Raw genomic sequence first — 13,607 nt, forward strand, 5'->3', positions numbered from 1 at the left:
CTGCACAGTATGTTTAAAAATCACGTAATACGCCTAAGGTAGTTAGGGTGTTACATTAAGCATGTTTAAAAATTTATTGCCACTTATTGAAGCCTACAATGAATCCATTTCCTAATTTTTTCCCTTTGTTTCTTAAATTATGCCATAAGCTTAGAAATAAGTTTGGGGGAGCGGCTATTCACAAAAAAAAAAAAAGTTTGGGGGAGCGAAATGTTTGTGAGTAAATTTTTTGTTTAAGTGGGTAATTGGGAAGAGATTATAAAATGTATAATGTCTTCCAGGAGAGAGAGAGAGAGAGAGAGAGAGAGAGAGAGAGAGAGAGAGAGAGAGAGAGAGAGAGAGAGAGAGAGAGAAATGATTCTTTCTCAAAGAAAAAAACAAAAGAAAAGAACAAAAAGGTAATAATTATGGTGAATAAAAGTGATGTTGGACACATTGCTAGTAACCTTCTCAATCATCTGAAAATGGGAAAAATTTTAGGATATTGTATTTTTTTGAGTGGTTGATGGGTTTATAGTGTGCTTTTGGTTTAATATAGCCTAAAATTACTTTCTCATCTACCTATTACTTAAGCCATTACATTACAACCTTGAAAGTCCTTTTGATTCTAAACAAGTATTGTTGATATTAGTAGAGAGAGGTAAGTGAATATTGGTTTGTACAAAGTTGGAAGGAGTAGATTTTGAATGAGTTTATCAAAATAATGAACTTTAATTTGCATCTATACACTATTTTCCAATAGAGACATCTGAGTTAATTTTTCAGAGTATTTAGGTCGAAATTTTGGTTGATAAATTGATTGAAGTTCTATAGGTGGTAGCAACAGTTTGTTAAATGGAGGCTTAAATGTTTCTTTGTTAGTTCTAGCTTGTGTTTTAGTCTTAGTCTTACTCGAGGGCGAGTACAAATTTAATTTGGGGGAATTTGTTAGATTAATTTTAGACTATTGTTCGGATAATTTTTTGCAACTATTTTCTTGTTTATTGTAAATTTTTGGATTATATTTACACTTTTTTTCTTTGGTTTCAAGTTTTTGACACTTGGAATGTATAAATTTGTCAAATATCATAAATACGGTGATCTATAAAATAGAGAAGATTTTTGTGAGAAAATAAAGCTGACATTTCAAGCCTGAATTTGACTATATTCTAATCAGATTTTGGAAAAAGTCAAAACATAGAAGTTTTAGATCTCATTTTCATCTTTTTAACGCATCCTAAATCAACTCATTTGAAGTTTGTATGTAAAAGTTATGAACATTTTACTTAGAAATGTCAAAGTAGAAAAATGTGCCTAAAGCCGCGACAAGGTTCATGGTTGCCACGACGAAAATTTACAAAATCAAAACAATTTTCGTTGAGCTCCAGTCACCGCGGTGAGGCTTGGTATTGTCGCGACACTTCCTTCGTATGCAATTTGGGCAGTTTCCCCTTTCGTAATTTTTGGCTGAAATTTTTGTTTTGAAGCGAGAGAGGGCTTTGAAAATAAGGGGGAGCCGAAGGAGACAGAAACAAGAACCCTAAAAAAGAAGAAGAAGAATATTGGAGCAAGAAGTTGGCAATCTATGACAATCCCAATCTATTTTCCTTCTCATTTTTCTTTTATTTTCAATGTTTATGTTGATATTTAGTTTGATTATGGAATTGATAATGAGTTAAACTCCCAATTTAGGGATTTGATGGATATTTTTTGAAATTATTTCATGAGTTAATATTAGTTAATTTTTCTTTCTTACTTTATTGTGTGATTTGTTCATATTTGTACTTATTACATGTATTTGATTAGTCACCTTATGCATGATTTATGATCCTAATGTAAAATCTAAAAAGTGAATGTTAGGAATGCTCTAAATGAATCAACATAGGTTCTGATGTGAAAAGAGGGTATTCACATAACTTATGTAACTTTTAGATTATTTCTTAATGAAAATTATTTATTGTACTATCTAAGAGATCTAGTAGTTGACATGCAATTTAGGACCTTTATGATCTAAAAAAGAGTTTGGGTTAATTGATAATCTGTCATCACATAAGAGGAAGAAGAATAATTAATTAGTATTAACAATTGGGTAATCAAAGTAATTGAAATCAGTTCCCTAATTTCACATCCATTGTTAATTCTCTTTTTATTTGCTTGTTTTGTTATTAATTTTATGTTAGATTATTTAGTTTCAAAATCCTTTTATTTGATTGCCAAATTGAAACAAGAATGAAATTGATTGGTACTTAGTTACAGTCCTCGTGGGAACGATCTCACTTACCTGAGTATTACTTGTGAAAATGATACATATACTTGTGTTATACCCGAAATTCGGCTAGCACATCAGAGGAAGACACGTGTCAAGTTGGGAAGAGTATGAACCCAGACACGTAATCATAATTACATTTGAGGAGGAATAACTCGTTAAGAACATAATTCACAGAGTGTGTTTATAACTCGGATGACTGGATAGTCTTTTACGTGATAAAGATATACAAATTGTCGCCTTATGCATTAACGAGAAACCATGTAACTTCAAGTGTACAAGACGAGGTACTAACCTCGTTACGTGGATGGGATATAACAACAGTAAAAACACTTAGCGTATAATTTATAGTATACAAACTAAGTATAGCTGACGGGTGAACCAAATTAAGCAACTGATAGCGAGGTGTCCACCTCACTATAAGAAGACATGCTCATGTTAAAGATCTCCTCGTCACTAAAAGTTGTGATTGTCAAAGAGGGTGTTAGATTTCCATAGTAAAAGCGATGAGATTTTCATTATCAACCTTGGAAAGGATTATGACAAGCTCCAGCTCGCTATTAAGGTTGCCTCTGCTCAATTCCCAGCGAGACATTCCACAACAATACAGTTTATAACGTATTTAATACACATTTATTTTGACCTAGTAAAAGCGGGCTATTCACAGCTGTGTGATATTCAAATAATAACTGCATTTATTTAACGTGATATGTAATCAGACCCCATAATTTCAGGGGGTAATCATTGTAAAAATATCAGTCAACCATGTAATTAACTGCCTACTATGTGATTATAAATAGAGGCAGAATAGACTGAAAAATGGACAAAAAAATCATAAGGAAAAGGCCCTAAAAACAATTAGAAATCTAATAAGAATGACTCGTGGACTACGCAAAATTTTAACTGCAAAACCACGTAAAAAATCCTTTGTGTTTTCCTTTACTGTTTGTATTTTTCTGTGTGAGATTATCACTAATTGGCTCAAATTTAGTTAACAACAATTTGGGTTAACAGTTTGGTGCTTTCATTGAGAGCCTTCGTGACAAAGCTAAGAAAAAATCCTCCTTACAAAAAAAAATAATATTCCTCTTATAGCTGACAACGAAGAAAATAATCCTTATGAAGGAGCTAATCATCGTCCTGGAAAAGAGCCATTGAGTCCCCAAGGATCATTTGACTTATGATTTGAACACGCCACTAGCTCTGCGAAAACCCAAGATTTGGGAAACAGACTTGAAGGGCCTAAGATAAGCAACGACCGATCTCTTCCTAATCTAGTTGATGAGGATGGCGCTTACGATCCAATGAGGTACATACCAATCGTTGAATTAGAAAACTGCCATCTCAGGCGCCAATTGGAGGAAGCAAACTAGCGTAATATTGAATTAGAGCGTGAGATAGCTGCAGTCAGGGTGACACAGGAGAATAGGGGGCAGGAAACAGCCCAAAGGTATCCCTAGAACGCTCAGGATAGACTTGTGCATTAACGAGAAACCATGTAACTTCAGGTGTACAAGACGAGGTACTGACCTCGTTACGTGGAGGGGATATAATGACAGTAAAAACACTTAGCGTATAATTTATAGTATACAAACTAAGTATAGCTGACGGGTGAACCAAATTAAGCAACTGATAGCGAGGTGTCAACCTTGCTACAAGAAGACATGCTCATGTTAAAGATCACCTCGTCACTAAAAGTTGCGATTGTAAAAGAGGGTGTTAGGTTTCTAGAGTAAAAGCAATGAGATTTGCATTATCAACATTGGAAAGGAATATGACAAGCTCCAGCTCGCTATCAAGGTTTCCTCTGCTCAGTTCGCAGCGAGACATTCCACAACAATACAGTTTATAACGTATATAATACACTTTATTTTGACCTAGTAAAAGTGAGCTATTCACAACTGTGTAATATTCAAATAATAGCTTGCTCCAGGCACTTCTTTAGTGTATCTTCAAGATTTTGGTTAATAGTTTCCACTTGCCCATTTGCTTGTGGTTAAGCGACTGCTCAGAAACTCTTAATGATTTTGTGTCTTTCACAGAAATTAGTAAAGAGGTCTCTATCAAACTATGTGTTGTTGTCTGACACTATCTGAAAGTTCATAGCGGCAGATGATATTCTTTACTACGAATCGAGAAATTTCTTTCATGTTATGGTGGTCAAGGGCTCTGCTTTGGCATATTTAATTTGTGAAATAATCCACTACCACTACCGTGTATTGGACTTCGCCTTTTCCATTAGGCAGAGAACCTATGAGATCGATTCCCTTGATAACAAATGACCAAGAAGTCTACATGCTCTTTAGCTCAGTTGGGGCAGCTCTTGGTATTTTGGAGAATCTTTGGCACTTGTCAAATCTTTTGACATAGTCCATTGAATCTTTGATCATTGCTGCACAAAAGTACCCTTTCCTCAGTATCTTTTTTGAGAGGTTATTCCCCCAGTGTGGTTGTCAGTAAAACCCTCTTATACTTTGAAAATGAGTATTTTTTTCATCTTCTGTTGTGACACACATTAGAAGAGGAATTGAGTAGCTTCTTCTATTCATCAGTCCAACCATAAATATAAAGAGAGCTACTTTTCTTATTAGTTTCTTAGCTTCATTCCTGTCTGTTGGGAGAAAACCTTACTCTAAGTATTGGCTAATCAAGGTTATCCATGATGAACTATTTTTTTTCATGAGAACAGACTCCGAGTCATCACTGATGCTTGGTTTAGAGAGGTATTCAATGAGAATTTGTTGTACTAGCTAGCTAGGAATCCACATTCGTGTTTTCTTAACGTGGTACTTGCTAAATGGAGTAGTGTTTTAGCTGGGATAACAAACTTTTAACTTTGCTCAAGTATGTAATCATCTTCCCCCCTTGGGCTTTGTATTCAGGAAGGATTTGATTGACAACAAGCTGAGAATCGCTATAAATCTCTAATGATTCAGCTTTGACAGCAGTGCCAATTGAAGTCCTACTAGGAGTGCCTCATACTCAGTTTCATTATTGGTTGCATTAAACTCAAACCACAAGGCATTGTGAGTGTGAAACCCTTCAAGAATTACAAGGATGAGACCTACACCGAGGACATGCTCATTGGAAGACCCCATCTATGTAGAGCTTCTAAGAAGGTCCAAAACTCTCTTGAGCTGCAGTCTCAAGCATGTGGTTCTGGTATTGACAGATGATGGGGTTGTCTTCTTAGAGGCTAGTGCATTTAGCGATGAAGTCAGTTAATGCTTGGCCTTTGATTGTTGTTCGAGGTTGATAGGCAATTTCAAACTGACCAAGTTCTACAGCCCATTTGAGTAGACATCCTGATGCTTCTGGCTTCATCAGAACTTGCATGAGTGGTTGCTTAATCAACACTTTGATTGGATGGGCTTAAAAGTATAGCCTTACCTTTTTGGAGTCCAATACTAAACAATAAGCTAGCTTCTTAATGGGGGGGATACCTAGACTTGGCTCCAATGAGTCACTTACTAACATAGTACACCGGGCGATGTGTCCTTTCATTCTCATCCACTAGAGCAGCACTGGCTGCATGCTCAGTGATAGCCAAGTAGATGAATAACTCTTCAACATCTACTGGTTTTGAAAAGATCAATGACTTGCATAGTTGATGTTTTATAGCTTAGAAGAATTTCACGCAATCGTCAGTCCATTGAAATCGTTTGTTCCTTCATCTTAGTAGATTGAATAAGGGAACACACTTGTCAGTGGAATTTGAGACAAATCAGCCTAGTGCAGCGAACTGTCTAGTAAGGGTTGGCACGCCTTTTACTCGTGACAGTAAATTCATGCCTTGTAATTCCTTAATCTTCCCAAGTTTGAGAGCTAGGACAACCACGGTAGGCTGCGCATTGGGTACCCCCTGAGGGGCCTGAATTGCTGGGGCTTGTATCACCGAAGCTTATGGAGCCAGAGGTTGTATTTTGGGAGCTTGACGGAGGCCCACCCCCTGTAGAGGATTTACAACTCCCTCCTGTTCGGGAATCAAGAGTTGTTCGTAAGTTATATCTTATTCAGGATAGATTATTGGATTCTAGACCCAATCACCCAGGTGCCCCACTCAGGCCAAAGGTTCTATCTCATCTTTTAAATAATTGCATTCGTTGGTAGTGTAGCCAACATTGCCGTGGTACTCACACCTCTTGTTTTGATCTATCTTTTTCTTCCCTCCTTTGAACATTGAAGGTGACTTTTTGTAGTGGACCATATTGCAAGTAATCTTATAAACATTTTTACGAATATCGATCAGGCTGGTGTATTCAATATATTTTTGTTCATATTAACTTCTTCCTTTCTTTGGAGTCTCGCTCTTTTTGACTCAAATTATTTCTCTTGCTCCTCGAATAATTGACATTCGATTATGGGCCATCCATTTTTGCTTCTTCGCGAGTAACACTACATCCAGTTTGTACTGACCCATAGCCAAAAAAATTAGTTTGCGTAGGCACGTGCCCTAAGCCAGTGGGTCCATAGAATGTAGGAGTTGTGTAATGGCTTCCAGCTATTTGTCCTACCGAAGTTGAGAATTACGGAGTAAACGGACGGGTGGAGTTGGTGTTGGAGAAACTCTAAAAGCTTGCATATAAGCATCTTCCAAATTAATAACTCCCTGGACCTTGGACATGAATTCGAACAAAGTTTTAGCCATTTTCCTTTGCAATTCGCACCAAAGAAAGGAGCAAAACTTTAACCCAAATTGAAGGGCCACAAGCTTCATATCATTGCTAACCTTGGCCTTGGCCGCTGCTTCAATCATTTTTTGGATGAAGGCCTTAAGGCTCTCCCCTGCATGTTGCTTGAGATTGGTCAAAGATCCTACTTCCATATCGTAGTCCCTCGCAGCAATAACTTTCTTCCTAAATGTGGATTATACGTCTTTCTAGCAATAAACCAATCCAAGAGGGAGCCTTTTCCACCATTCTTTCGCAAACTTAGATTGTGTTAATGAAAATTAGAGGAATTTGGCATCATCACTGGCCTTTGCCACTTGCATGAGTCTTTTATATTTGGAAAAATGGGCCCTGGGATCTGTCCTACTCATACAAATCCATTTGGGGAATTTTGAAGTTCTCAGGTAGTGGGGCCTCTATGATATGCCCGACGCATGGTTTCAAAGATGGCTCAGCTTTACTTCTACATAAGTTTAGTCAACGTGGCTATTGATTAGAGCTTAAATTTATACATTTGACACCTTTAATTATGTATATAAAATTAATTTAATTAAATATTTTCATTTGTTTTAATTGTAAAGTTATTTCAATTAGATATATTTAACTTAATTTAATTTTGTGTTATTTTTCAGATTTGAGGTACAAATCAAATGTCATTTTTGAAAATTAAAAGAAGAAGGCAAGCTCAATTAAGCCCAATACTTTTACTCAGTGCTATTCTCTGTACCAATAATTCATAATAAAATGACAATCAAAGCAATACATAATATGGGTCCAACTTCTTTGAATCATGTCCAAGCCGCCACTCATTTTTCAACATTATGCTTTCAATGGGCCATCACCAAGCCCAACACATTTCTTCAAGCAGGGTTTCTCTATCCCACATGTTTCATTACATGTCACTCCAAGTTTTTAAGCTATTTGGACCGAAGTAACCACGTGTATCCCACATCCCAGACTTTTCGTTCACTATGCTACTCCACTCTTCTCCAACAGAAATGGGATGCATAAATGGTCCCATTATCTACCACTTTGGTCAGCGTTTTGGGCCATTTTCCCACTATAGACTACACGAAATGTGCCAATTGGAGCCAAATTGGTTCTTTAAATAGAGTCAATTTTAGAGAGCAAAGCATCAGATTTTAGTAGTGTTATTATACCAAAATTTTATCTTTTTCTTTCCTTCTTCTTTATTTTACTTTATTAATTTTGGTGTGAAGACAATGCCTTTTCTAGGCTAATTTCTTTGGCAAGACTCAAGTGTAAGTTCATGCAATTTTTATTCTTCTAATATATTGATTCTCTTTGTTCTTCATTTTCACATTTGTTATATTAAATTTCTCTTCTTCTAAATTGCACTTTAAATTTAATAGTACCTTTTATATAAGTTCAGTCATGCTTTTCTTATGTAAGTTAGGCTATTAATTATTAGAGTGTTTATTATATTATATGATTTTTACTGCATTCTGCCAGTGGTATTTTGTCGATTTAAATTATATAATATGATAGTATTTTTAGAAGTAGTTTTAATTTAATTAGAGAACATATTTTTCTAGTGAGCTTAATCATATACATTTTCCAACTATAATTAATGGTGTAGAATTATAGTTGAGGTTAAAGAATCAATTTTATTAGGAAAATATAATTGCATGTACAAAGCTTGTGTCTTCCATAATCATTTTCTGATCACTTCTCATTTTAATTACTTGTTTAATTTTTAAAAATCATTTCTCAATATTCTCATCACATTCAAGGTTCATATTTTATTCTTGTAAAATTACTAATTGTCCTTTTGAGTGTATTTTTCCTCCCTGTGGATACGACATATAGCCCGTTTACTACCGCGACCGCAGTGTAACTAATTGGGCGACATCAATTTTTGGCGCCGTTGCCGGGGAGGTTTCTGCGCTACAAGAGGTTAGTATAGTAGTTTTATTTTTTTATTTTATTTTTTTTTTGTCTCTCTTTATTTATTTACATCAAAAAAAAAATAAAAAAAAATATATATTATTATTATTATTATTCTTTACTCTTTTAGTAAAAAAAAAAAAAACAAGTCTTTTCTGTTTAGTTTATTTGTTAGTTGTATTTATTATTTTGCTACTATATTAGGGTGTTAGTTTTTGTTTTTTTTTAACATTATTTTATTTTGTGTACTTTTTTTTTTAGGATTAGCCATTTTTTTATTTATTTTAGGTTAGTTGTAGACTTTTATCCTTTAGGCTAAAAAAGAATAAAACAAAAATAAAAAAATTGTGCATAAAATATTTTCATAAACTTTTTAGTGTAAACCCAATTGTGTAATGGTAAAAGTGGTACAAACTGAGATCATTCTGTCTAAGAAAGATTGGCTTTAAAGGTTTGTGATAGAGTACCCTCTACACTTTCTAGCAACCCCGAGGAGTTCTAGTAAAAGTGTGGGACGAAGCGGTACCTTGGCAACCTTCCCAATCGGCCTGGGAATATCTTGTGTGAATACCCTTGCATTATTACATAGTTGTAATTTACATTATTTAACAAGTGAAAATACACACAAAAAAAAAGTGAATGTCACGAAATAGAGACAAATTAGGGAGATTTGTAAAACAACAAATTGAAATTTTAGAAAACACTCCTAAATCGTCTTCTTCCACTCGTTCTCATTCACCACCATCACCCATACTTCCTGCACTTCCAATGATGGCTCAACAACAGGAAATCCAACCAAGAACGCTACAGGATTATCTACATCCTACGCGTACGGCCACACCTTCATGCATAATGTATCCCATGAATATGCCCAACTTCGATTTCAAACCTGGCATGATTCAACTTTTACCAACCTTTCATGCTATGGAAAATGAGAGTCCATATGTGCATATTCAGGCCTTCGAAGAGGTGGTGGCCACATTCAACAACCAAGCTGACATCATTAACTTGGTGAGATTGAAGTTCTTTCCTTTCTCACTCAAGGATAAAGCCAAAAGCTGGTTGTATTCCTTAAGGCCAAGGTCTATTGGGACTTGGGACGAAATGACAAAAGCATTTTTCTCTAAATTTTTCCCACCCCATAAGACTAGCAGCCTTAAGAGGCAAATCTCTACCTTCACCCAAAAGGACCATGAAACGTTTCATCAGGTCTGGGAGAGGTTTAAAGATTTGATGGGCCAGTGCCCACATCATGGATACGAAAGTTGGCGTCTTGTCGCCTATTTCTATGACGGTCTCACAGTAGACAAAAGACAATTCGTACAAATGATGTGCAATGGCGACTTCCTACGTAAAGATCCCGAAGAAGCTTTGGAATATCTTGAAGAAATTTCTGAAAAATCATACACATGGAGTGCGCCAAGTCCTACAGACAAGCCACGAACAGCCGGAGTCTACCAATTGAAGGAGGAGGACAGTGTGAAAGCTCAACTTGAAGCTTTGAAAAACAATTTGAGGCTTTCAAAACTCAAGAAGGTAAAGCACCTCCGGATGGCTGCAAAAGTGGAAAAGCAAGAACCATGTTTCATTTGTGGAGGGACTGATCATCAACCACAAGAGTGCCCTAGTCTTAGTATGTTAAGGGGAGGAGATGAGGAACAGTGTAATGCCTTAGGGGATTATAAGAAGCCTTATAATGCCTACTCCAACACATACAATCCTGGTTGGCGTAACCATCCCAATTTCAGTTGGAAGGATACAAGTCAAAATCAAGCATCTGGGAGCCAATGGAGGCCTGATCAACAAAAGAATTCTCTTGAGAGTTCCATGAAAATTCTCGCAGAATCTCAACTAGAGTTCAGGACTTATTTCACTCAGGTGATAGAGGAATTGAAGGACATAAAGATTCAAATAACAAAGTTAAATGATTCTTCAGTCATTCAAGAGCGTGGTAAGCTTCCCGCTCAGCCTCTAATCACTCCCAAAGGGCAACATATGGCACAAACCTCCGCTCCTTCAGAGTCTAATCTCAAAGGGGTTAATGCTATTACTACCCGAAGTGGCCAAAGTACGGTATCACCATTACCCAAGACCACTAGTGTACCAATGCCCGCTCCAGATGCTGATGTGCCACAGAACCTTCCAGTAAAGGTGCCCTTTCCTCAGGCTTTGAAATCCACTGGAAAGGTACTGGAAAGTCATAGTGAGATCCTTGACTTTTTGACACAAGTTAAGGTTAACCTGCCATTACTTCATGTAATCAAGCAAGTACCGGCTTATGCCAAAGTTATCAAGGATCTATGCACTATCAAAAGGAAGCACCATGTCAAGAAAACTGCATTCTTGGCAGAACAAGCTAGTGCGGTGATCGACTGCAAGACACCGCTTAAATACAAAGTTCCGGGTTGTCCCACCATTTCATGTCAAATAGGGAACAGAATTTGGCCAAGCCCTCCTGGACTTAGGTGCAAGTGTAAATCTCATGCCTTATTCCATATACTTGCAACTAGGCCTAGGAGAACTTAAGCCCACATCTGTGGTGCTACAATTGGCCGATCGATCAGTTAAGAAACCTCGGGGAATAGTTGAAGATGTCTTGATTCAAATTGATAAATTCTATTACCCTGTGGATTTTCTCATCTTGGACACTCAATCTGAAGTCAACTTAGAGTCCAAAATTCCCATCATTCTCGAACGACCATTCCTCGCAACAAAGAAATGCACTCATCAATTGTAGGAATGGTCTCATGAAAATCTCTTTTGGGAACATGACTCTAGAGGTGAATGTTTTCAACATTGGTAAACAACCACCTGATAACGATGAGTGTTTCCAATCATTTCTGATCGATACACTTATTTCAGAAGAGGTAGAAGCACAATACACTTCCACTCATCTCAATGACCTCTTTGAAATTTCTGAGATTTCTGAGTCGGGTAATACTGAAATCAACCCTGAAGTCATCAATCAATTACCGACCAAAAGAAACATGTTTTGGAATCCAATCTTCGAGGGACTTCCTCAAGATAGGGAAACACCAAAACCATCCACTGTACAAGCTCCTCAACCAAACTTGGCTCAACTTCCTAAGGAACTTAAGCATGTCTTCTTGGGAGCAAACAACACTTTCCCTGTCATCATATCCTCCACCCTTAATGCAACTCAAGAGCAACAACTTATCAACGTGCTCACAGAGCAAAGAGGAGCAATTGGTTGGACGTTAGCTGACATTAAAGGGATTAGTCCCTTGATTTGCTCCCATCACATTAAATTGGAAGACGGGGCCATACCACGACGTGATCCTCAAAGGAGATTAAACCCACCAATGAAGGAAGTGGTAAAGACAGAAATCTTGAAGCTTCTGGATTACGGGATACTTTATCCTGTTGCCGACAGTAAGTGGGTTAGCCCAACTCAGGTTGTTCCCAAGAAATCGGGAGTAACAGTTGTACCAAATGATAAGGGAGAACTCATCCCTACCAAGGTCACAACAGGTTGGCGCATGTGCATTGATTATAGAAAATTAAATGCCGCCACCTGTAAAGACCATTTCCCACTTCCATTCATCGATCAAATCTTGGAACGTGTGGCAGGTCATCCTTTCTACAGCTTTCTCGATGGTTATTCGGGGTACTACCAAATCGAAATTGCTTTAGAAGATCAGGAAAAGACCACATTCACTTGTCCTTTTGGTACCTATGCCTTCCGGCGTATGCCATTTGGCCTGTGTAATGCTCCAGCCACCTTCCAGCGCTGCATGATGAGTATCTTTAGCGATATGATCGAGAATTGTATGGAAGTATATATGGATGATTTGACAGTCTTTGGTGATTCATTTGAATCAAGCCTTCTCAATTTGGAATCTGTGCTTAAACGATGCAAAGAGAAAGGCTTAGTACTCAATTGGGAGAAGTGTCATTTCATGGTGCCATCTGGCATAGTCTTGGGGCATATTGTTTCACAACGAGGAATTGAGGTTGATCAATCCAAGATTGAACTCATATCAAAGCTGCCCGCCCCCAAGACTGTTAAGGATGTTCGATCCTTTCTTGGGCATGCTGGATTCTATAGGAGGTTCATCCAGAATTTTTCGACGATAGCTCGACCTTTGTCAAACCTCCTGGCAAAAGATGTGGTGTTTAACTGGACACCCGAGTGTGAGGAATCCTTCCAAACACTTGTCACCAAACTCACTTCCGCCCCTATCATTCAACCACCTGATTGGAACTTGCCATTCGAGATCATGTGTGATGCTAGCAATTACGCTATAGGGGCCGTCCTTGGTCAACGAAGGGAAGGGAAGCCCTTCGTCGTATACTATGCAAGTAGAACTCTTAATAGTGCTCAAATGAACTATTCTACTACTGAGAAAGAGTTGCTTGCCGTAGTATTCGCACTTGACAAGTTTCGTTCCTACCTGATCGGTTCCCCTATCACGGTCTTCACCGACCACTCTGCTCTTAAGTACCTCCTTTCCAAAAAGGATGCTAAGGCACGCTTAATTAGGTGGATCCTTCTATTACAGGAATTTGACTTGACCATAAAGGATAAGAAAGGAGTTGAAAATGTGGTAGCGGACCACCTATCTCGTCTAGAGTTTTCTGATTCCGCTGATGGCCCTGCTATCCGAGATGACTTCCCTGATGAACATCTCTACACCATCACTAAGTTACCATGGTACGCTCATATTGTTAATTACTTAGTGATTGGTGAGCTTCCTGCTTCCTGGAATGCACAGGATAAACGTAAATTTTTGGTCGAGGTCCGTAACTTTTACTGGGATGAT

General features: G+C 37.5%; 1 protein-coding gene and 1 non-coding gene across 2 annotated transcripts; one reads left to right on the forward strand and one right to left on the reverse strand.

Annotated features, from left to right (window-relative positions):
- The first annotated feature begins 9,462 nt into the window (after nucleotides 1–9,462).
- LOC133032265 (uncharacterized) lies at nucleotides 9,463–11,349 on the forward strand. The gene has a single exon (XM_061106145.1). The coding sequence runs from the start codon at nucleotides 9,463–9,465 to the stop codon at nucleotides 11,347–11,349; it is 1,887 nt and encodes a 628-aa protein (XP_060962128.1).
- Nucleotides 9,976–10,082, reverse strand: LOC115721482 (small nucleolar RNA R71). The gene has a single exon (XR_004012503.2). It is a non-coding gene; the product is annotated as a small nucleolar RNA R71 (small nucleolar RNA).
- Nucleotides 11,350–13,607: the final 2,258 nt, after the last annotated feature.

Source organism: Cannabis sativa, chromosome X (genome assembly GCF_029168945.1).
Source record: "Cannabis sativa cultivar Pink pepper isolate KNU-18-1 chromosome X, ASM2916894v1, whole genome shotgun sequence".
Lineage (NCBI taxonomy): Eukaryota > Viridiplantae > Streptophyta > Magnoliopsida > Rosales > Cannabaceae > Cannabis > Cannabis sativa.